This window comes from Daphnia pulicaria, chromosome 1 (assembly GCF_021234035.1).
Source record: "Daphnia pulicaria isolate SC F1-1A chromosome 1, SC_F0-13Bv2, whole genome shotgun sequence".
Taxonomy (NCBI): domain Eukaryota; kingdom Metazoa; phylum Arthropoda; class Branchiopoda; order Diplostraca; family Daphniidae; genus Daphnia; species Daphnia pulicaria.
The window spans coordinates 38,631,856-38,656,053 of NC_060913.1; the positions used below are offsets into that span (position 1 = coordinate 38,631,856).

Below are 24,198 nucleotides of genomic sequence, written 5' to 3' on the forward strand. Positions count from 1 at the left end.
ATACGTATGTTGACGGGAATTTTTCCCGAACAAATTTCAAACAAACGAGAAACATATAGTTTTCAAGGAGCGACGGGCTGTGCTGTGAAGGCCTTTTATAGATCTCGTCGTCGTCAATATCCCGCAATGTAGAAATAGACAATTGATTTCCAACATGTCAACGGTCTATGCCAAAAAGTTGAAAGTTTCAGCCGTTGTTTGAAACGAGCGCCACACGAGTGTAGTAGATTGATAGTCCCCTTCAAGAAAATTCCCTTCCACATTTTTTTTAACGTTTCGTTACGTATGTAATAAAAAAATAAAAATAAAATCCAAAAGGGGTGATGTGTGTGCTCCAGAACTGACATGAGGAAGAAGGAAGGGCTAAAGGGTCGCCAAGAATAAGGGCTGGGTCATATCTTTTCCTCCTATATTTTCCTATGTACTATTATAGCTAGAGACCGGGGGCCTATTGTCGCACGGCCAATGTACTTTGTCGGATCGGCTGGGGGGTTGATGGGGTGGTTTCACCCAATACTCTTCTTCACATCGGCCTTTACACAGTTCACAACCTCTTATTCAGCTCTCAGCCGGTCTAAAGGACGGACTCGATTGCGTCTCGAAATCTTACGCAGTACATTCCGGACATCCGTCCATCTCACTACAGTTCTCCATCGACGCGCTCAGCTCAAAATTCGAAATCATTTTTTCGAATTTGATTGGACTCTTTGAAGTTCTTCGTTTGGAGGGTTTTCCATTGAAGAATTTGGGGTGCTGGGCTGCGGCGGTGGCGTGCAGCGCAGTGACGATCAGAAACTGTGTGTCTGCGGCCGGCAGGTTTTATTTTTTCGACCCAAAACGCACGGAAAAGTCTCACTCGCTATCCAGACGCGCACGCTCACGCACGCTGCTGTGCTCTTTTCTCTCTTCTTTTTTCTCTCCTTTTTCTCTCCTTTTTCCCCCCTCTCTTGTTTTATTTTTCCTTCTCCTTTTTTTCAAAAACAACTAAATGGTGAGACCGTGATATTATTATTCGTGTGGCCGCTGCTGCTTGTATTCTTTCCGTTCGGTTCGTTCGTTCGTTCGTTCTCTGTGGTGCGCTGACAGTCGACAAAAACTCCGGTCGTCACACCGGCCTACTAGTGAATTTGTGTGAAAAATCTATTCGACATATGAAATAAATTGAAAAAATCAAATAAAGTGTCCAAGTGTTAACATAAAAAAAGTGCTCGGATTTCGTTTTTTTTTTTCTTCAACGGATCCTCGTTGAAATATTTCTGAAGAAAAAGAAAAAATTCAACAAAAATAAGAAGAGAGAAATAAAAACAGGACCAACCGCATCGTTAAACGATCATTTCCATATCCTCCAGGTATACACATTCATTTCCATTTAGATAGACCGACAGTTCTCGTTTAAGAAATCCGGGTCAAATGCCATCCTTTTGTATATATGCCTCCTCTCATTCCGAGTATATATTATTGTTGTGTGCTGTGCTGTGCTGTGCTGTGTGTGGATCGAAATGTATCGGGAAACGTGCTGGCGCCAAATCGTGGCCTCATGATTGAAATGTGCGTCTGAGAAAATCACAAAAGAAAATCAGAAAAAAAGAAAGAAAAGAAAAAATAATCCTCACGCTCTCTGGACATTCGAATGGGCTAATTGGTTCGGGTTTCAACCGGCGGCCTTGAATGATTGAGCGTGAAATTTCCAACAGATCTAACTCTTAATTGACGTAGAAATCATTTTAAAAAAATCGAAAAAAAATAGATTTAATACGACGCCCGGCCATAAAAAGTCAGTATAGTGATTCTGAAAATTCAACAAATGTTTGACACAGCTGTGTATTCGTGGTGGGGCGGGCAGTAGTTTTCCGTATTATTGTCGAGCAAAAGTTGAAATGGCAAAACGAAGATGATGGATGAGGCCGGCTCTCATTTTTGGGTGGGTTATGTTGTTGCCTGTTGGAAAACGGCGTCTTCTCAGTTTCGCTCCGATTGAATTTCGTATAAATTTTTTGTTTTGTTTTTGAAACGTCGAAAAATGAATTCGTTGTTACAACAGCAGCAGCAGCCCCGCGTGAGTAACCCACCACAGTCAGTGAAAGTGACTGATGGTGTTGAAGTAATTGATACGTAATCGCCTTCAGGAAAAACGAGTCACCGTTAGATACAAAACTGCACAGCATACCATCAGCAAAGTATAACGAAGAACCGATTTTGACTTTTCCACTTTTCGTTTTTTTTCTTCTTCTCCTTCGGTGGCAAAATTTGCTGGGCAATTGGAGAGATAAATGAGGAAGTCATAACTTGCGTTTCACCACGGCTTTTTTTTTTCCATCTCTACTTCAAAAAGTCCTGATTTCTTCTATCTCCGTTGATTACAACAATAATCGAGTGAACAAAAAAATTGGTCTTTCCATGTTAGTGTAGCTGCACAGTGTGTAGTCTCTCTTATTTTTTTTCCCTCAATAATAAATAAATCACCGTTTTCAATTCGAGTTATCCGAAGGAAGCATCCAATTTAGACGCCCTGTGTCTCTCTCCCTTGCAGCTATTTTTTTTTTCAAACTTCCTTTGCCAGAGTTCTCGTTTTTATCTCTTTTTTTGTTTTCTGTTGGTTTTTTTTTTCGTACTAAAACTCTTGACGGTTTTGTTATACGAGAGATTGACAGCCCAGATTTCGTCTAGTCGTAACACCGTAGAAATCCGTTTTTATGGGGACATTCTCGGTCGACTGTGAATTGTTTTAACTCGCCGAAGAAACAACAACAACAACAAAACAACTGCCTAAATTTCATCCTCATGTCCACCGTATTCACACCGGGGGGAAATCAAAGCAATTTTCATTTTTGGGTATTCGATGGACATCTGTTGTGTGTCTGTTCCAGATCGAAGTTTGAAAAAAACATTGGAAAAAAGACTGTCAATGACGCATTAGATATACGTTTCGGTTATTGTATAGGAGATTATATAGTCCAACCTGGAGGAGAGGTACAAAAAAGAGCAAATGAATGATAAAGATGGATATGTGGCTGGACGTCATCCATCACCACAGTCCGAGGGGAGTAATATTATCAGAAAGAATAAGGCGACGTTACCATTTTTTTTGCGTGAATCCCAAACACGCAGCATCAATCTGGCGTGCAATTGGTCCGATTTTCAGAAAAAAAACAGATCGTTTTTTGGGGTTTTTTTTTCGAAGAGTTAAAATGGTCATTTAAAAAAATATCAGGTTCTAATCGCGGGAATAATCTTTTGTTTCGGTCATCTTTATTTTTTTCTGTGTTGTTGTTATTCTTTTTTTTTTTTTGAAAATTTATTCATGTCTACAGAGTGCGTGTGTGTATGAATGTGTGTTAAATATGGCGATGGCCTTAAGCCGTATACGCGCCAGGTGCGAGACGCGACTTATTTAGACAAAACGTTCCCCCAATCTTCTTCTTTTTCTTCTTTTTCTTCTTCTTCTATTCTGGTTTTTTTATTTATTTTTTTTTTTCGTGTCTCCTCCCGCGGCCATGTACTCTCTTTAAATATATATATGCTGCATATTTATATTTATACGTAAGAAATATACATCTCTCTTTTTTTCTTCTTCTTCTTCTTCTTCTTCTTTCCCTCAAAGCCTCTGGAAATGTTATTATTGTGTATCATCACTTGGCGCTCTGCTGGCCAGCGCTAGCTGTTTAACTACTTGGAGTTCCAGTCCTACAGAATTTTTTCCTTGTTATTTATTTATTTTATTTATTTTATTTTTTGACATTTTTCCTTATCATTTCTGATGTAATAAAATAACACTTGGCAGCTGGATTAGCTGTTCAATCTATACACAGCAACCCTTTGCGCGATGACGTCAGCAATGTCGGTCGTATTGTTGTGCTAAATATCTCTCTTCCTTTTTCTCCCGTTTATAGAATTTTTCTTTCATTTTTTCTTTTTTTTTTTCGAAAAAATCAGCATCCATCAATTTTTTCATTTTTAATATTTTTTTCAAATTTTCTGGTTATTTCTATAAGGCCCTTTTGTGTGCGTCCGTGTGTTTTGTATGTTTTCCTGGAATGTCAAGGCTATGCGTTTGGGCTGTGTGTTGGGAGCTCTCCGTTGATTCTGGCCTTATGTCTCGCTGGTTAGTTGTAATTCAATCAGAGCCGTCTATAACCTGAAACCTCAGCTGTTGCCTGTTGGCTTTCACCCTTTCTCTCTGTGCTGAACTTCACTCCTCTTTCTCTGCTGGCCGTTTCTTTTCTCCAGCTTTTTTTTTCTTTTTTTTCTTCTTCTATCCGGACTCTCTTTTTGATCCAAAAACTTGCGCGTTCCAGTATATAGGACTATTCTATAACAAAACAAAAAAACACAAGCGCCGTGTGTCTCGAATCAAATCGCTTCGTTTTATATATAACCGGGAATTCGGGGCAAATTCAATCCAGACTGCATGGACTCTCGTCTAAGCTTTCACATTTTTAATTTTTAATGATAAAATTTTATTTTTGTTTTTGTTTTTTACTCGCAATAGTGTAGAAATCAGCTAGGGAGAGCGGCCACCCCGTTGGCTTCCAACATTTAGGCTAAGATTTTTGAAATTTTATTTTCCTTTCGCCATTCGTTTTTCTTCATTTAGTTTTTGCTCTGGACGAAAAAGTTAACGATGTCCAGCCAATTATCACTGAAGACAAAAATGGCAAATGAATAATATTTGGGTCCGTTGAAATTTTCTTGACTATGGCGTGATGCATAGATAATTGACGGGCAGGTATTACATCGAGTTGTTGCGCATAATGGGTGTCACGTCGCTGATGTCCAAAGGTCGATGACTTTGAGACTATTGTATCATCAATAGGGATCAAGATCCCCCCTCCTTTTTTCTTTTGCTGGCCGCTTATCATCTCGGCATTGGTTATATTTGCGTGAGACGGCGCTCCCGATCGATTTCCCATGGCGATCAACTTTCTCCAATCATATAATTCCCCTTTGGAAAATATTTTTTAAACGAGGAAATTCCCCTTTAATGGCTCTCCAACCATATTGATTATTCCGCTTTTATTTTTCATGTCTCCCGCTCTCGTTTATGCCATTGATTGATGGATTGACTGTGAATTGAGTTCATTATGTTTTTCGTTTGAAATAGGTGATGGGGGTCAGGTGATTCAAAGTGACAAAAGGTCTGCTGAACAGAAGAAGGTGCCAAGGTGTTGCGATTGATAGCCGATTCATTGATTCATTCATTCAAGCATTCAACCGAGGCGGATGCAAATATGTCTACCAGCTGCACTTCGGCGGCATTGGCGGCGACGACGTCGGGGTCCAGCGGTCTGGCACGCAACACCACCGGCGGCACTTGCGCCGCCAGCCTCTACGCCTCCATTGATCTTCATTCAGGTAAACGCCGACGCTACAGCAGCATCCAGTGATGGATGTCGTGTTAGTTAAAACAGTCATTTTTGTTTCCATATCTTTTGACTTTGATTTGAAATCTCGCAAGTGATGATTTAATTTGGCGGGCGAATAATTTGAATTTTAATTTTGGAAATCTTTTGAAATCTTTTGGGGATAGACGATGCGGATTTGCGGAGTGGGGAGGAAGTGAGCTGCGAGGAGGATAAGACGATAGAAGAGACCAAGGAGTCGCCGAGTCAGCCGAGCTGCTCCATGATGACGCCAGTGTTACATCATGGAATGATGATGTCAGCCATGACGGCAGCGACTTCATCGTCGTCGTCGTCTACTTCGCGACGCAACAAGCGCAAAAACTTCCAGCCGCGCAACATCAGACCCAACGAGGAGGAGCAGGAGAATAACGACACAAACAACAGCAGAGAAACAACAACCAACAACAACCCGGCCGCTGATGCTGACGGATCAGATGATCGTGACGAGTTGGCAATGCCGTCCGACGGGCCGGCCGCTTGTTGTTCCATTTCCGAATCCAAGATAACCACCATCTCTTCCGGCCACCGGGAGAGGACGAGAAAAAGCAACAAGAAATCAAGGGACGCCTACAGCAGCAGCGGCTGTGACGTTGCCGATCAATCGAATCACGTCGCCGCAACGGAGAGTCGCATCAGTCGAGTCACCAGCGACGACGATGAAGACGAGTGCAGCAGCAGAAGCAGAAGCAGCAGCCGGAGCAGTCATAGTCACAACGGCCTCATCCGCCGGAACAGCAGCAGCAGCAGCAGTCAGGCCAGCAGCCACAACCGGAGCAACACGGCCGTCGATCTGAGATTGCGTCCAGCCTTCAACACGGAAGAAGAAGAAGAAGAAGAAGACGAGGAGGAAGAAGAAGATGGAGATGAAGTGAACAATCAAATGTCCGACGTGTCCAGCCTGGAAATGAAGACGTGGATGCTCTTCTGGCAGCAGCAGTCTCAGTCGTGCAACAGCAACGACGGAAAACCGTCTTTTCTTCTCCCGCCTTCCGTGTCGCATCGGCAGCGGCTGTCCGATCAGCAGGCCGACTCGGCCGCCAGTGAAACCACCCAGCACGCCGGGAGACGGCAAGTGTCCAGCAATTATGCGGAAACGACAATGCGGGAACTACTCGGAATTTACGGACTCCAACGCGGTGCTCCCGTCCCAGCAGTCGACTCTCCTTCAGGTTAGTTGACATTCAAATTTCTTTTATTTTTTCGGCGGGAAAATCAAAGCGACAAAGTTTGAAAAAAAAAAATGGAAAGATTCGGTGGGAAGATTTGAATGTCATAAGTAGGTCAAACATTTCGATCATACAGTCTAGTATGCTCGATCCCTATGGCAAAACAAGCCATCTTCAAATTTAGCCCTTTAGGATCGAAGTGGCTATGTTAACTAAAAACAATTTGATTTACCTCAATTTTCGAAGAATTCGGAAGAATTCCCGGAGAGGGAAATCTTTGTGTCTATCCAACGCAAATTTATTCCAACGAATTTGCGCCATCAAATCTGAGCCAAACATCTGGCATTGTTTATCACGTATTCATCATCCCCCTTTCTATTTTTTATTCATGACTCGACTATTGTTTATTAGATTAAAGGAATCGAAATCATTCGGTCAATTGCTGGGCCGATTGTCTATTTTTCATTCGGTTCGAGTATATATAAATCTGCTAAATTTTTAAAAAAGTAGTTTTCTCGAAGATCTATATATTTTTTTCGGCTGCATACCTTTGGATCCGTTCACGTACGTTGAACTGGCACACAACAGCGAACCGAAAGACCGTTCAAGTTTTTGGTTTTGGTTTTGGTTTTCTCCCGAGGATGCTGAGACGAAAAATAAGATTTCTTTTCTTGGATATAGTCAAAAAAATTTTAATGGTTTCCATCTTGAATTCTTTCCCCGAGGGTGTTACGATGTTTATTGCTTTGGCTCTGGGCTTCTGCCGTGAACGGGATGAGGCAGAAAAAGTACAGAGAAAAAATAGAAAATAAAATAAAATAAAAAACTTTTTCTTTTTTCCAAAAAATAAAATACAAAGTGGCTCGGGATTCCTTAAAAAATAATAATAATAATAATCCGCCCTGAGCGTTCGTCGTCGCGATTTTTACCGGAAAAAAAGGGGCAATCAAGGAAAGAAAAAAAAGGAATATGCGCTCTGTGTGCAATCACGATCAATCTTGTTTTTCCTTTTGAGAAATATTTGGAAAAGAAAACAATAGTTGAATGAACATGGCGTTTTTTTTCTCTTAACAGCAACGCATTCCAGTATATTAGATATATTATACATTTTCTGGGAAGGTCAAACGCTGGCAGCCATTTTGACGGCCGCCTATATATACTACTACTACACTATCCTCGGTGGAAAAAAACTCTCACAAAAAAGGGTTAATTCCATATCTTTTGGTGTGTGCTGTGTGGCGCTCGCTCGGCCACAGAGCTTGTTGCTTGTGTGTTGTGTGTATTCTTTTCTTGGATGATTAAAGACTTTGTTGTCGCCTTGAACCACAGAACCTGTTTCTTTCATTTTTCTTTTTTCCCTTTTTTTCGGATTAGAAAAGAAAAATGAAAGAATCTGTGGAGAAACGGAAATTTATATTTTTTAAGGAAAGGCAATAAAAAAATATTTATTATTATTGTCATTATTAGTTATTACAAAGAGCGGGAGTTAAAAAAAAAACTAAAAACAAAAAAACAACTGCAGCTTCGGATAAATATATATAAGAAATGCGCCAGCGGCACTCACGCTGACCTCTCGGGGCTCTCCGTTATCTGCAACATTAATTCCAGAAAGAGAAAAGGAAAAAAAAATAAAAATAAGGAGGGAGGGGAAAAAAATGCGAGAAATATTTTACAAGAAAAAGAAGAAAAAAAAAAGATAGACAGAACATTTGAGAAAAATATAAGGATGGAGAAGAGAAATACGAGATGGCCATTGTTTTCTCTCTATGCCCTTTTTTCTTCTTCTTCTTCTTCCCCCCACCATTCAATAGATTCTTTTCATCCTTCGTCGTTTTCTTCTTTTTTTTCTTTCCCGAAATCAAAAATAGAAAATCATCTATTCTACGAAAGATAAACAGTATCTTCAAACGTTTTCTATTTTTTATTTCAGAAAAGAAAGAAAAAAAAAGAGCCAAGACCCTTGGCTGTGTGTGTGTGTGAGTAAAAGCCATTTGGAGTTAACGAACGAATCTCTCTCTCTCCCGACTCCCGGTCCCGCGCGTACATAGTTCCGTAGTCCTTTTGAGCCCGTAGGAGCATTAGCATTATAAGGAAAAAAACGACTGCAGGCACTGTCTGATCCACTTTTTCATCCGTCCTCGTTTATTGCTTTTTATATTTTTTTCTTTTTCCAGCAGCGATTAGACTTGAGGGGGGAAAAGCAACTCGTCTTTCATTCTCTCATCCACTTCTTCTTCTTTTTTGGTCCCCTCAATTTTGTGTGTGTGCCTGTACACTATGTTGTTAGGTAATTTCACCCACCAAAACCTTGTAGGACACTGTAGAGTATCTCATCTGGGCTCGGCTCTTGTCGTCGTCGTGGATCAACTGCAGTTTTCAATTTCTTTTTTTCTCTCTTTTTTTCAAGTTTTTCTCCCTAATTTTCTTTCATGGCGCAGCTCCTGCGGCTATTTCACCGCAATCAAGCTCAACAATAATCAGATGATTCTCGAGACTAGAAGAAATTCCGATTAGAACCTTCTCTTTTTTTGCCCTGTTGCTGGATGATGGCCACAGCAGAGCAGCGGGGGATATAATTAGAGCAATTTAGATTGAACGCATTTAACTCGATTGTGAAAAAAAAAGGGTTGTTGTGGGAAACCATTTAATGCTCAGCGTACACACAGCATTCAAAGATATGATCCTCGGAGGCTGGATGATATTCAACTTTCTGATGTAACGATTCGGCATTTTTATTAACTTTTTTCTTCGAAATCTGCGGTTTGAAATTGTGGGAAATTAGCGGTAAAAAGATATCGAATAATTCCGACGATACTAATACATCTCTCGTTAATATCACTTGAGAAAACCATTTTCTTTTGTCGTTTATTATATAACTTGAAAGACGGGCTAATAGCGAGATCCCTAATTTTGTCCTTTCATCGAAATGGGAAAGAAAAAAAAATGCGCTTTGATGTTTTCAAACAGAAAAGAGCCTGTCTCATGTTTGATGCTCTAATTCTTTTTTTTTTCTTTTTTTTTTTAAATTTTATATCAAGTAACCGAAATCGTTGGATGCTATGCCTACCAGCAGGGCATATTGTCATTGGGGCAATTTCCAATTTGTTCGGCATTCTTTATCTCGAAATTGAGGGATGATTTCGGGCCTCAAGAAATGGAACCATCAATTTTTGAAACCGGTTGTACACCGCGCAGTTGAGGAATAGAGATCCATTATAGTAGCCGGTTTACTGGGTGGGACGACACAGCGTAGTCATTAAAGGACGTTTTGTCGAACTCTCGCGGTTGTCCTTAGCGCGTGATTGTACATGGCGTGTTTGAACATAATATGAGACATCGATTTTTTTTTTCAAAGATTTTTCTACGAGCTACAGTTTACATGGGAATGCGAAACTTTCTATAAGCTCGACGGTTTATAACGAGCTGATCATTGACAATCGTGCAATACCGCGTGATTTTTTGCTGATTCAACGTTTTTTTTTTTTTGTTTTTTTTTGGTCTTGCTTGAAAGTAATATTAGGGTCGAGCCGAAGAAAACGGCGAAACAAAATAAATAATAAAATAAAGAAGGGCGCCTATTATATTCCACTAAGAGAGAAAGAATTCGGTTTCCTCGGAAATGGTTGTTTCTCTCTGTTTTTCCGAAAACAAAGTGTAACATTAGAAACAGAGCTGCAGGGAAAAACCGAAAACAAACAATCCCTTTTTGTCAGCAGTTCATTTATTTTGGCCAGCCGCCAAACAACTCGAGTCGCCCCCAAACTTTCCAATGGATCGAGTCCGGTCCGCCCATGGCACTGTAATTTCAACGGCCTGTAAAAATGTTTTTTAATAGAATTCCAACTTATGTGGAATAGTTAATAACATACAAGTCCTGTTAGCTTTGCCTCAAAAAATAATAAATAAATAAAATGAAGAACAGAAAGGAGCGCATGGACTTTTGAGAGTAAAACTCGGACAGAAAAACGTCGTTATATCGGTCCGTCCGTCACCCTTAGCGTTATATTACTTGATAAATCGGCAAGAGTACGGTTGACTACGCTGGTGGTTTCAATGAAAAAAATAAAAATAAAAAAAAAAAACATTTTGAGATTTTTATTTTTTGTTAGTTTATTTTTTTTTCTGTTTCTTTTTGATGGATTACATACATTGACGTAACCATTTTTTATGCCGTGTTCCGAATCGGATGGAGTGGCCTGTCCGTCCTCCGCCACTTTTGCTTCCCTTTTTTATATGGAAAGAAAGGAAGAAAAAACAGAACCGAACAGAACTCGTTGCTGTCAATACAAGAGAGAGAGAGGAGCGCAGACCATCAACTAAAGGGAGAGTCTCAAGAGGGGGGAGACCTAATCACACACGCTAAACGACCATGATGGATTGCGTAAGGGGGGGGGAGAGACACAGGAGCGACAAAGAGAAGAAGAAGAAGAAAAAAAATAGTACCTGACGTCAAAGGAAGTTTTTCGTTGCTGTGGAAAGCGTTAACACAGGGACGGTTCATTAGCTACTTGTATAATATAATGTAACGTCGCTGCTGTCTCTCTCTTTTTTGTTGTTGATGATTTTCAATCGAAACGCTATCATCGATCAATCTCCTCCGTTTTCATGTCTAAAAAGGATGAGTTTTTTCTTTGGTGTTATCAGGGAAATTTCGCTACGTGTCACTTTTCCCACGTTCATCTGGTAGAGAGTCTCACTCTATCAAAAGTATGTCAAAGAACTGATCAAATAAGTTATCGCCTCATCGGATCTTGTACACCTCGAATTTCCCCTTTTCGACGTTATAAAGTCGAATCGAACAAGAAGTAGACGAAAAGAAAAAAAAACCCTGAAAAATATTTGGTGGATAATATTCAATTGGCAGTTTACAGTTGACTCTATACTCTATAGGCAATAAGAATTGTGTGAATGTCGTTTCAGGACACTATTCGAACGTGCGCGCCGGTTCGCCTCCCGTCGGCTCCTGCCGCCCGGCAGCAGGAGCGGAAGGGCAGGTCAGGACGACCGACTCGGTTCAGGTCGGCACTTTGAGAACCTCGTCGACACCGTCCGTCCAGCAGCCACCCACTCCACCGCACACGCCTAAAACGACTGGCAACAACAACTCGACGACAACCGGTCAAACTGCTCCCATGCCACTCGGTCTGTATATTTGATTTGATCTGGCCATCTATTTTACTAGTGGCGTCTCTTGTTTTGACATCAATCAAGCGCTAACCAGTCGCCATTGTTTTTTCCCATTGGCCGTCCCCCCATTCGTCATCATGCAGGCAGAACCAGCGATTTGAACGGAGCCAACGAGCCTTCGCTGGCGGCCCTGCAAACGCACATGCACTCCATATTGAGTCACGCCAAATCGTCGACCTCCAGGCAATCCAGGGGTTCCGACGATTCTCCCAATGCCGATCATCGTCACATGTCGGCCAGTCAACAGGTAAAGTCACAATAATCCCGCGATCCATTTTTTGAAAAAAGATTTCATTGTAATGGTTGATTGTGTGGTTGTGTGGTGTCGAGTAGATGGGAGGAGGACCGTACCCGTTCAAAGCGGCCGCTTTCGCCAGTCTCGATCTCCACGTCCAAGTGGCCAACGACGTCTCTTCTTCGTCAGCCAAAGGCATTTACAACCAACAGGAACTCCAGCAACTGGCAGCAACTATCGCAGGTCAGTTGCCATTCTTTTTCTCAAAATCATTTCGATCAATTTCTGAATGACGGAGGAGGGAAAAATATTTGGAGCAAAGTGATACAATTATGCGAGTACAACTACATGTGTAACAGAAAATTGATTGAGTAGTAGCGGTCAATCGGGACACGCCTCTCAGTGGGTCGAATCGCCCCTATTAGAACATCGAGAGATGTTATTACCGATGCAGGTTGTTATATCATTCCTTCAATGAAAACAAACCTAGCCGCCGGTATATGCAATCATAAAGGGCATCAGGCTATACACTCGTCGTCTTAATTTATTTCTACGAAACTTGCAAACAATTCCGTCCATTTTTCCTTTCAACTAATAAGGGCACCCACCGATGGTATAATAGTAAACTAACGGAAATGTCACCAAAAGGATATCGTATATAAAACGTACTTCACGCAGAACTGGGGGGAAGAAAAAATTGTTTCGTGGGATATTTGGTGAAAAAAGAAGAAAACGACGAAAATCGGATTGAAATGGTTTCCTCTTCTTGGGAAAAGGACGTTGGATTTTTGTGAAATGTCTGAAAAACCGGATGAAACGTTAAATGACACAATAGACCCATATGGCACCCCTTTTTTAACCCCATTCACCCTTCAATTGGGAGGGGGGAAAAAAGTGAAAAGAAGGAAAGGGAGGGCCGCCAAAACATCGCAACGAGATTTTTATATTAGAAAAAAAATAAATTTACGGAAAACCCCGGAAAAGAAATATCTCAAATGCTGGAAGAATCGAGTGAGATGCACTTAAGCCTTTAGCTTTCCCCTTTCCTGTGTAGCCTAGACTTCAAAAGCGTGTTTTTTTCCCCCTTTTCTTATTTCAATCCACCCCCAGACCTCTGAACTGAATGAGAGATTTTTTTTTTCTCTTCTTCTTCTTTTTTCCAAAAAATCGCAGCATGATGCAACATAGGCAGAACAGCATAGGGGGGAGAAAATCCTCTTTTTCATTATTTTTTTTTCGAGACGAAAAATAAATAAAACATATTTTATTATATATATATATAGCGGATAGGAACCCTCTTTTATTTTTCCCGCGCGCACCCCCACCACCCTCTATCCCATTCAGTTCCCTATCTGCTGTAATAATAGTATTTTTTTCTTTTTTTTTTCATTTCAAAAATATACTCGGGTGAAATTCTCCATTTTTCCGATAAAAGAAACACAGTCGAGGTTGTTTGTGGCCGGGCCATTGTGTACAAAGTTTTTTTTTTCACTTTTCCTATTATTATCTAAAAAAAAAAAGAAAAAAAGAATAAAGGGTGGAAGTTTACTTTTTTTTTTAACTTCCATTTTTCATTTTAAAAAATCTTGTCTATAGATAGATTTTCTCTCCTTTCAGCCCAACCCTTTTTGGGGTCCTTTTTACGAGTTTATACGGGAAAACGCCGTTGACTGTTGATGTTTTGCCCTGGATGAAAAATGCCATTCAGACACAAAATTCTTTTTTTTCTTGCCCAAACGATAACGACTTAGACATGTGCGCAACGACAGTCTACATTATTTGCCCCTATAGGGCATTTCACAAATCAGGATTATGATTCCGTGTGGGGTCGTCGCGTCCAGTTTTCAATTGAACTGAATATAGCCTACTTTTGAGCTGTTTATGATCCCTGGGCAGCAGCCGGTAGAGTTGTCATGTCACACAAGATGGAACGGCTCACGTCACAATGAAAAAGGCTCAAGGCGCTGCAAATCTCGGCTATGCCCAAATAAAGAAATTCTATCGTGATTTTGAAATTTTAAAAAATAAAAAATAAATAGTTTGGACTTTTTTATTCGGGCTGTAAAAAAAACTAGAGATAAAGAAGCGCCGATATTCTTGGGGGAAACGAAAATTTAATTTCCTAAAGAATTTCCTTATATTGTTGCCAGCTCGAGTTAGCGTCGGCTTCCTACCGTAGGCATCTTTCACCTCAAAACACACAGGTACATGTGAAGAAGTGATTCCGTTGCTGGTCTACAATAATACCCTAATAGATTCGATCGAAGCTCATCCCCTGGCCCTTTCCCCCCTTACTTCTATCTATCTCTCCACGCCCGCCCTTTTCTCCCAGCAGATCCATCGATGACAAAAGGAGCGGTTCTTTCTCTCTGTTAGTCCATTTAAATGGATTTCGAGTAAAAAAAAAAAACAAAATTGTTCACCCGGTGAAAGCCCAGCCAAGAGTTTCCCCACTTTTAGATGCGATGCTGAAGAGAAAAACTCGAATTTTGTCCTCTTTTTCATTGGAGAATGCTGCGCCGCGCCGATCTATTGAAAGGATCCATCATTCATCGGATGACGTATCGGATCATCTTCAAAAACCCTTCGCTCGTTTTTGACCATCGAATTTCTCACCCCTTTTATTCTAGCTGAGTTTTTTGTGTGTTGCTTCGGAAAGTAAAAAAAAATTATCAGTTACATCCCCTTCCACGTGAAAGATGAGAAAAAAGTATAGTACGCTATATATTCAGCAGTGACGTCACATCATGACAAATAGTGCAGGTGTCAACCAGTTTTGGGGTGAAGCTCATCGGTGACACTTCATTTTTTTGACGTCGTAAAGCTCAGACGCGAATCAGTCGAGAAAAAAGTCCAGAAAATCACGGTAAAGAGGGAGATGATGATGATGGAAAAAAAGGGGGACGTCGAATGTATTAGAATCGGGTTCTCCCTCTCCGTCTTTTTGAGCGCTGCTATTGTTGATATAGGATAGGGTGCTGGGGGACTGATCATATCCTAAGTTATATTATAAGAGATGGTTCTCATCGCTGTGTGTATAAATACAACAGTTTCAAGGAAGATCGCCCCGTAGGAGGGGGCCAGCAACCCAAAAAAAAAGACGTGGAATCTCCTATTATCCACACAATAAATAAATGTGTAAACGTAGAGAGAAAAAATAAAATAAAAAAAATAGTGAAAAAACCCCAAAGAGAAACCCAAAAAAATTCACCCCTTTCCAGATGAAAATTACAAATAACATCTGGCTCTTCCGTTGCTCTCATCCCATACCTCCATATTCTTCCAGTGCGGTAAGAGAGACACACCCTCCCTCCCTGGGAAACACATATGAGGCGTGAAAGGCTTAAATCCGCATCCCCTCAATTGAATTGGCTGCTGGTATATAATATCCTATACGCACAGTACCTTATGTCGTTAGAACAATTTTGAAGGGTAGCAAAAAAAGGGGGGAAAAATTTAACGGATTTCACGCGATCCTGGAACATCTCGTGGGATCCTGCCAGCATCTTTTTTTTTTTTCCCTTTTTCCGATTAACCCGGCCCCCCTTCTTCCTGTTGTTGTCCTCTTATTTTTCCTCCCAAAAAACTGTATATCCGATCAAAGGGTTCACTTGAGTGTAAGGCGACCCTCTCATCTCATCTCTACCAGTTCTTCCTTCTTCTTCTTCTTCTTTTTTACCAGTTTTTTCCCTTTTTTCCCCTGAAAATGGGGGAAACAGTTCCAACGGGTCTCATCTATTGTGTCTCGTCACAATTTCAAGACTTGTCCTTAGAGGCCATACGCAATATAGATGCGCTTTTTCTTCCGCTATCCGAAAAAGGAATAAGACGATCGAGATAAAATGAGGGGGGAAAAACCAAATTTCGAAAAAAGGGGAAAAAACGCCAAAAAGACGTAAGAGGCCGGCCGACAACCGATCTCAAAGAGAACATCATCATTTCTTCACTCTGTGTATTTTTTCCTTTTTCCAAAAAAAGCTTTGAATTACGTAACGGAAATTTTTTTTTAAATTCTTTTTCTCAATTGGATTTGTCAAATTAAACGGTCAATTCTTTATCTGTTGTATACATTTCTGGGCTGTGTCCTCTATATCATGTATTTTATTTATTCAAAAAAAAAATCAGAGGAGCGACAGAGCACCAAAGGAGCCGGTGGGAACGGAGGAGGCGGCAGCGGCGGAGCCGGGAGCAGCGGAAGCGGCAGCGGCAAAAGCAGCGCGCCCATCGACTACAGCCGCTACGTCAAGCGCTTCGGCAGTGCGGCAGAGTGCGGCAGTCCCTACTGCAAAGATCTCAACTACAGGTTCGTATATTTAATAATATTCGAAATTGGAGGTGCGCAAAATCAATCGCCTTGAATGGGATCGATCGGCATATATTTGGCGATATGTTTTGGAATTGGTAATATCTATACCCTATTCTATTTATAAATATTACTGACCGATCCAAAAGGGTGATATGCAAATGGCCTGCGGGGCGTGTCACCATTTTTGGACGCAAACATTCCCCAGTCCGCGGGACATGACAGTGCTGCTCTTCTCGTGTAGCACGAAAAAATAAATAAAAACTAAAATAAAACAACGTCCGAACGCGACGGGTCAACATTCCTGGAACAAGAGAATTTGACAGACGGGACAGACTAGAGAGAGAAAGAAAGAAAGAAAAGATGGTCTTTTATTTTCCTATTTCTCTCTCTCCGCCCTTGTTCTTCCCTTTGACTCTTTGAGTTAGTTGAATTCTTTTCCGTTTCTATACGTTTGTGTGTTGTTGATCCACAAATACATTGGGAGAGAGGAGAGATTTCGAGGATGGAGTAAATGTCAGATAACGGCATTTTATCGTTGCGAAAACCAAATATGCCAAAAGTTGTTTGAATATTCGCCAGAATATCTCGAGAAGAGACGCGCGTGACTTGAGATATTCTCTTCTACGTATATGCTGCTGGCGTATTGATTCCTTGATTGTTATTTCAGATGCCGCAATCTTAGATCCACACTTTGATTGACATCGACTTATCTCATCTTTTCCTTTGATTGGCGTTGGTTTCTTTTGTTTCTTTTGTTTTGTTTTGTTATGTTTTTTACCTTAAAATTCCCTTTCAATTTCTTTGAAGTGAAAATTTTAGTTGATTACAAATTATATCTCAATCAATTGTATCAGGGAACACTTCCACTGCCTGGACTGCCACCCGCGGGTGTTTGTCAAGAAGGAGGAGATGATCCGCCACTTCAAGTGGCACAAGAAGCGAGACGAGTCGCTCCAGCACGGATTCATGCGCTACTCGCCCGGCGACGACTGCAACGACCGTTACCGCGGATGCCCCCACAACCGCAAGCAGACCCACTACCACTGCGTCATGGTAATAATATACAGCAGCCGGAAAATTGGGGTCCAGCATTTTGTTTTTTTTTCCTTCTCTTTTTGGGAAAATAATTTCAATTGACGATTAAAAATTCGATTCAATTCAATTGTGTCGACAGAATAACTGCGACAAGGTGTACATTAGCACGTCGGACGTCCAGATGCACGCCAACTACCACCGCAAAGACTCGGCCATCATCCAGGAAGGATTCCAGCGCTTCCGGGCCACCGAGGACTGCGCCACCGCCCATTGCGCCTTCAACGGCCAACGCACCACCCACTTCCACTGCCGGCGGCCGCCTTGCAACTACACCTTCAAGAACAAAGCCGACATGGGTATTGATAAAAGTCACATCATTTTGACTTGATTCAATTTAATTTTTCGAACCAACTGAAAAGTGTCTGAATCCGAAATTGAATTGTTGATGACATCTGATTTTCCATTTTTCTTTTATGACACCCAAAAGAGAAACACAAGAGTTACCACGTCAAAGACGAGCAGCTGGCCCGCGACGGCTTCAAAAAGTTCATGAAGAACGAGGCCTGCCAACTGGACAGCTGCCGCTTCTCGCGCGTCTGCAATCACATCCACTGCATCCGCGACGGATGCACCTACGTCCTCCACTCCAGCGGACAGCTCTACTCCCACAAGCGCAAGCACGAGCGCCGAGACGCCGAACTGGCCTACCGTAAGTCATTCTCGTCAATTTTATGTTTTAAAAATATATTTTCTTGATCAAATGAAATAACAATTTTCAATTTCAAATTCACAGAAGATGGCGCTTCGACCAGTAACAACAACCTGGCGGCCATCACTAACACGGACTCGACGGGCAGCAACAGTCCCAACATCAATCCCTTGACGACCTTTTCGCCGTTGAATTCCGGGCTGGCCGGACTGCCATTGGGCGGCCCGGACGAGGCCCAGCAGCGGAGTCCGATGGGCTTGTCGGCCGGCGATCTGTCGCGGCTGATCAGCGACCCGTCGTTGGCGGCCTTCCTCTACGGCCGCATGCCGTCGCTGCTCAACCAGCTGGAGATGGCCCATCTCCAGCACCGGCAGCGGGCCGAACTGGAGCAGCGACTGCTGGCCAGCGCCGCCGAGGCCCAACAGTTGAAAAACAGCTTGGCGGCCAGCGCTCGCAGCCCGTCGCCCGTCATGAGCGAGGAAGACGCTTTCCGGCTCTGCCTTGCCAAAATCGACAGCGGCAAACCCTGCCAGCCGGACTGCCAAATCTATCCGCACGAGCACTACCACTGCCGGTCGGACGGATGCGCCTTATCCTTCAAGTAAACAAATCCTATGACGCACTATAGCAGACGAATCTGATTTACATCTTCAATGTCGAACGATTTAGGTCGACTGAGGCGGCCAAGGAGCACTGGCGCAATCACGAGCAGCAGGAGCAAATCACCGACAATTATTACATCAGTGTCGAAGTCAACGAGCAGCCCAATCCTTGCCCGTCCAGCTGCCCGTATCAGACCAAGCAGAGGCACTACCACTGCTGCTGGGTATGAAGATTGAAGACCTTTGATTTGAATTTAATTGAAACAATTTGGGAAAATAATGATTCGAACGCGTTTGAATGACAGGACGGTTGCGCCGAGATCATCCTGTCGACGGACAAAGCCTTCCGGCGGCTGGATCACTACAAGATGCACGAGTACTCGAGACGCGGGCAGCAACCAGCAGCGCCGCCGTCGGCCCCGTCACCTGTCGTCCCTCTGTCCGGCCTGGCTCATCAATCGTCAGCATTTGCCGGCGGTCACGGCAGCAGCAAAGAAATCACTTTCACGACGGGCAGTCCGTCTTCCACCAGCTTCTCGTTGGACAGCATGTTCCGGCGGAAGCGAGGACGTCCTCCCAAGAACAGGGTCATCGAAGTCTGGAACGAATCCGTAAGAAATCGCCATTGATTTCATCCATTGATTCTGACTAATTTTGAATGAAATTGACATTTTGGCTTGATTTTTTTAGTCGCCGATGAATTCCGGATCAGGTCAGCCGGACACGCCGCAAGCCATTTTCACCAGTTTCAAATTGCCAAAGCCGACGACGCCGCCTCTAGTGCCTTATTCGCCACTCGGTTCGGGACTGTACGGGCCGCCACCTTACGCTCTGACGGGTCCGTCTCACTCGGCCTCGTCTAGCCGGTCCAACAGCAGCGACTGGAAGAGCCAGCGGACGCTGTCGCCCAGCCCAGAGCGTCCGGAAGGCAAACAGACCCGGAAGGGGATCTTCGGCGTCGACAGATGCGTCCAGAAGTTGAATGTTTCACCGTCGTCAATGGCGACGGCCCTGCCAGCGCCGCTCCGCTCGCCGGAATCGCCAACCAAGTCGATGACGGTGGTCAAAGCTGCCGGCACTTTTTACCCGTCGCCCGCTTTCCCCTCCAAGAGCGACGGCGCCCGTCTCAATCCGCCTCTTCCGTGCCAACCGGCGGCCCTGCCGGCCTCGTCTTCCTCCAACCAGCGGCCGGTTTCTTCACCGACGCCGCTGGCGGTGATGCAGAGCTCCTCCTTGTCCAGTTCCTCTCTGTCTCCTTCGTCTTCGTCGTCTTCCGTCTCGCCGTCGCCTTTCGCCTCGTCGTCGCCCAACCCGGCGGTTTCCGTTCCGGCCTCTTCCGCCAACACCACCGCCCCGATGCTGGCCATCGCCTCCGAGAAGCCCATGGCCTACGGGCCGGACCAGTCGTGCGGTAGGCCGTTTTGCAAACTCAAGCGCAGAGAACACTACCACTGCGTCGTCTGCAACCAGGTACAGAATCAAAATTCGAATGATTGTTTTCGTGAATTCAAAATTGATAATTCAATTCATTATTGTGTCCAGGCTTTTTCTGAAATTGAAAAATTGAAGCCGCACATGTTGAAGCACTGCACGGGAGCGCTGAGTCCCACGTTGAGTCAATGGGCCGGCAACGGCGGACACGGTTCCACCGGGCAACTCGAAACGGACATCGCGGCGACGGCGGCGGCCGCGGTGGCCGCTTCCGGCGCCGACCGCAATATCAAGACTGAAGTCGTCAAAGACTTGAGCTCAAACAAGAAAGAAGAAGCGTCGCGATTGGCCCAGTTCGGCGATTCGGCCGCTTTGGGAGCCTCTTCGCTATCGCATCCGGATGCCAATTTGTGCGACTTGGCATCCAGGTCATCGGCAGCCCTGCACGCGCTCAGCTTCATGTCGCCTTTGGGCGGCCACTACGGTCTCATGCCGACTAACCAGCTCAATAGCAGTCCGTCGTCTTTCCTTCCGTCCGGAATCCATCCACCCATTTACACTGGATCAGGTACTAATAGCGTCTATTGCCTCTAGCTAGTTTGACGTTGACAATCAAATAACGACCATTTCGTCTGTGTTAAAGGTTTACTGTTGAATCCGAATCCGGTGGGCGCGTTTGGAAGGGCGGCCAGTCCTGGTAAAGCGGCGGGCGGCTCGATCCAGGGCAATAAAAGGCCGTCGTCGTCTCCGGTCGACCACCTGATGCTCAGTCCGGAAGCGAAAAAGATGCGCTTCCAGAGCAGCATGCGACTCCTCAAAGACGAACCCGTTCCCGATGGTTACGTCCGTTTCAGGTAATATTTATGATTGATTGTTCATTCATTATTTTTCATCTGTTGGCCGTCATCCAACTCATTCACGGATTAAATCGTGATAACTCATTTTGATTTCAATTTCAATTTCAATTGAAATTTGCAGATTCAACGAAGATTGCCAATACTCACAGTGCGGTTATCGGGAACACCAGACCCACTTCCACTGTATGCGTCCTGATTGCGGTTACAGTTTCTGCGACAAGACTCGATTCGTACAAGTAAATTCATTCCAATTTGAGAATTTTTTAATTCCTGGATAGTATTTTATTGATTTGTTTCTACCACGACAGCATACTGCCCGTCACGAAAGACTGGACACGCTGATGGGAGGTGATTTCCAGCAGTATCGCGCTAACGTAGCCTGCGGCCGTCCGGGTTGTCTCTACACCGCCAGTCTCGGTATATTTTTCGTTATCATTTTCTAAATTTTAATTTGGCGAATTTTTCAAATATTCAAATTTGGCGCGTAATAGGTACGGTGCAGAATAAAGCGTCGCACTTTCACTGTCTCAAGTGCGACTTTGTGTGCACGGACACGAACAAAGTGGTGGCCCACCGGCGGCAGCACCAGAAAACCGACTCGATCCTGGCCGCCGGATTCGAGAAGTTCACGCCGTCGCAGAACTGCCGCGTCGACGGCTGCCCGCACTCCAACAAGCAGACACACTACCACTGCCTCAAGTGCTGCTTCGCCGTTCTCGGCCTGGCCCAAATGTCCGCTCACAAGTACCGCCACCTCGAGTCGACGACCGCCTCGTGAGTGGTTTGCACTTGCAGTTGCTGTTGCTGTGCTCACCATTCGGATTGGCAATTTGATATGCCATGGTCCGATATTCGTCGATCCGGCCTCGGCTGCTGCTGATGCTGCGGTTTCTTTCAGTCGAAATGATTTTGGTCGACGAAACAATTGCCAAACGGTATCCTAAACAGTATCTAATATTTTTAAGGTTCCCTCGATATGACGTAAGAGAGCATTTCCACAGTATAGACCAGACATATTGTACGTGTCACGAAGAATGCCATTTTTCAAAGTTTACGTAAATTTCTAGTTTATATCGTCTCTTAATTTGATTGACGCCATCACCGCGCGTCGCTTGTCATCCAATTTTTGTATCCAATTTCAAATCTCATTCGGGATTCGCTCCAAAAAACACAAAACCACTCGAATATTTTTAAGTCTCTTTTTTTTTCTGTTTGTTTGTTGGGTTTAGTCCTTTTTTTTAAGTTTCGCCAGAAACAAAAGCAAAAAAAAAAAAACCGTTTATATAATATTATCCCATAAGTATCTGGTCGTGGACATTGAATGGCGATAAAAGACTCGCAGCTAAATATAATGGCTGTATACATTAAATAGTAACCCGCTTCAATGGCGAAAATTGGAAACAGGAGGGAAATAGCGAACACACAAAAAAGAATTGCGAGAAAAGAGCCTGTTGATAGAACAAACAAAGTTGTCGATGACGATAAATGTGCGGAATGTGATTCCCCCCTCCAGTCGTGGTTTATATTAGACGCGATCCGGCTTTTTCTTTCTTATCGATTTCTATACAGTATATCTACTTTGAAAATTTGCCTCTGAAATACGCTTCTTTTAAACAAGCTATAGGGAAGAACAAAACTGTGACGGGACGGACAGTTCAACAAATTGCGGTGAAACCGTTCGATAGATCACCAAGCTTTTTTATTTACATAGATGCTGTGGGTGGACTCGAAAATGATGAAATGTAGATCAAAATAGTCTTTCATGAGTTATATTATATAACTCATCGGCAAGTTAAATGGTATATATGTATACCACCGCCAAACAGGATTTTTTATCTTTTTTTTATTTTCAGACTAATCTTTTTTGGCCACATCAATGTCCACACATTTTTTTAAAATTCTGATACAACATATTTATTTATTTTTCATTATTTTTCAACAATTTTCCTAAGAAAAGGGATATTCATACTCAAGTGCCATAATGACGTAGACACAAGAAACGATAAGATCTTAACTAGCCAATTTTTATAAAGTTGAAATGTGCCAGTAAATGCGCAATGGTACCCGCTCCCCCCTCTTCAGCACGCAGTTATTTTTGAAAAAAAAAATTCAGTAATCGATTATTATTTCCCTTGTTTTTTTTTTTCGCCAAATGAATGTGCCTGATTGTAGCTAAAATGATATGTTCGACTTTGCGGAAAGTTGTGATCCTTTTTTTTAATTGAATGTGAATCGAGAAAAAAAAAACAGGTTGATCTGTGCCATCATGATACGTAGACCAGGCTCACTCTATATAAATCGTAAATTGTCAAACACACACGTAAACAAAACAAAAATGCCCGGTGTCTTAAAAAAACAAAAAAAAAAAAAACAAAAAAAACTGGAATATCTATTTTGTCTAGTTCTCATCAGTTCAAACGTAAACGTCTCGAAAGATCTATTTTGAAAATACGTGTCTTTTTTTCACCCCTGTTTTGTTTCGTTATTATTAATTGCCAAAAAGAAATAGGCCGCCACGCGCGCCTCTCTGATTTGATATATTCGTGTATGTATTTTCAAGTGCTTGTATACCAATCGCTTACAAGTTGATGAATGATGATCGCTGTAGTGTTGCGTGTAACGTGTATTTATCGGGGAAAAAACAAAAACAATTCCCGATAAGCTAAAAAGAGAAAATTTGACGCCATTTCAGAATGGGCTTAAAAATTGGGTCCCAAGAATAGTGAAAAAACATAAGAAAATCATTGGGCATCACTGTATATCCTTTATTACAACAGTATCCCGGGACCAGACAAATCGACTACCGTCGTGCCGTTTAACCCCCCCCCCCCCCCAATCCCTTATTGGAAACGTGTAAAACCATAATTGTCCTCAGCAGTAAATGATATATATAGTTAAGTTGTGCGTGCCTTGAAAAAAGAAAAACAGAAATCGATTGCCTCGCACAAGTTGGATATTGCCACAGCAATTGGTGTTCTCCTTTTACCCACCTTTTACTCCTTGCCGGAATATAGCCACGTTTCTGCGAATTGGTTGTTTGTTTTTGTTTTTTTGTTTTTTTTTGTTAAAAAAGAAAGAAAAAGACGCGAAAAGACCATTGTTTTTTTCTTCCTTTGAGATGTGTCGCTACGTAAACATTGCCTACTGTCCGAAGCTGAGCGTCGTCGTGAAAGTGCTTTTTGCGCGCACGTATTTTCATGTCAAAGCGAAATACACGGCTTGAGCATTTGTCTCATTCATTATATAACTATTGCAGCTTGAACTGTTT

General features: G+C 42.8%; 1 protein-coding gene across 1 annotated transcript; it reads left to right on the forward strand.

Annotated features, from left to right (window-relative positions):
* The first annotated feature begins 612 nt into the window (after nt 1-612).
* On the forward strand, nt 613-24,177 carry LOC124320919 (zinc finger protein castor homolog 1-like). Its single transcript, XM_046783823.1, has 19 exons — nt 613-1,349; nt 5,102-5,352; nt 5,528-6,571; nt 11,489-11,710; nt 11,839-12,002; nt 12,089-12,233; nt 16,116-16,293; nt 17,151-17,349; nt 17,471-17,687; nt 17,819-18,040; nt 18,125-18,641; nt 18,710-18,866; nt 18,948-19,253; nt 19,333-20,112; nt 20,185-20,641; nt 20,717-20,927; nt 21,052-21,166; nt 21,239-21,347; nt 21,422-24,177. Exons 2-19 carry the CDS (start codon nt 5,229-5,231, stop codon nt 21,706-21,708), a joined length of 5,454 nt encoding a protein of 1,817 aa, XP_046639779.1. The 5' UTR covers nt 613-1,349; nt 5,102-5,228; the 3' UTR covers nt 21,709-24,177.
* Nucleotides 24,178-24,198: the final 21 nt, after the last annotated feature.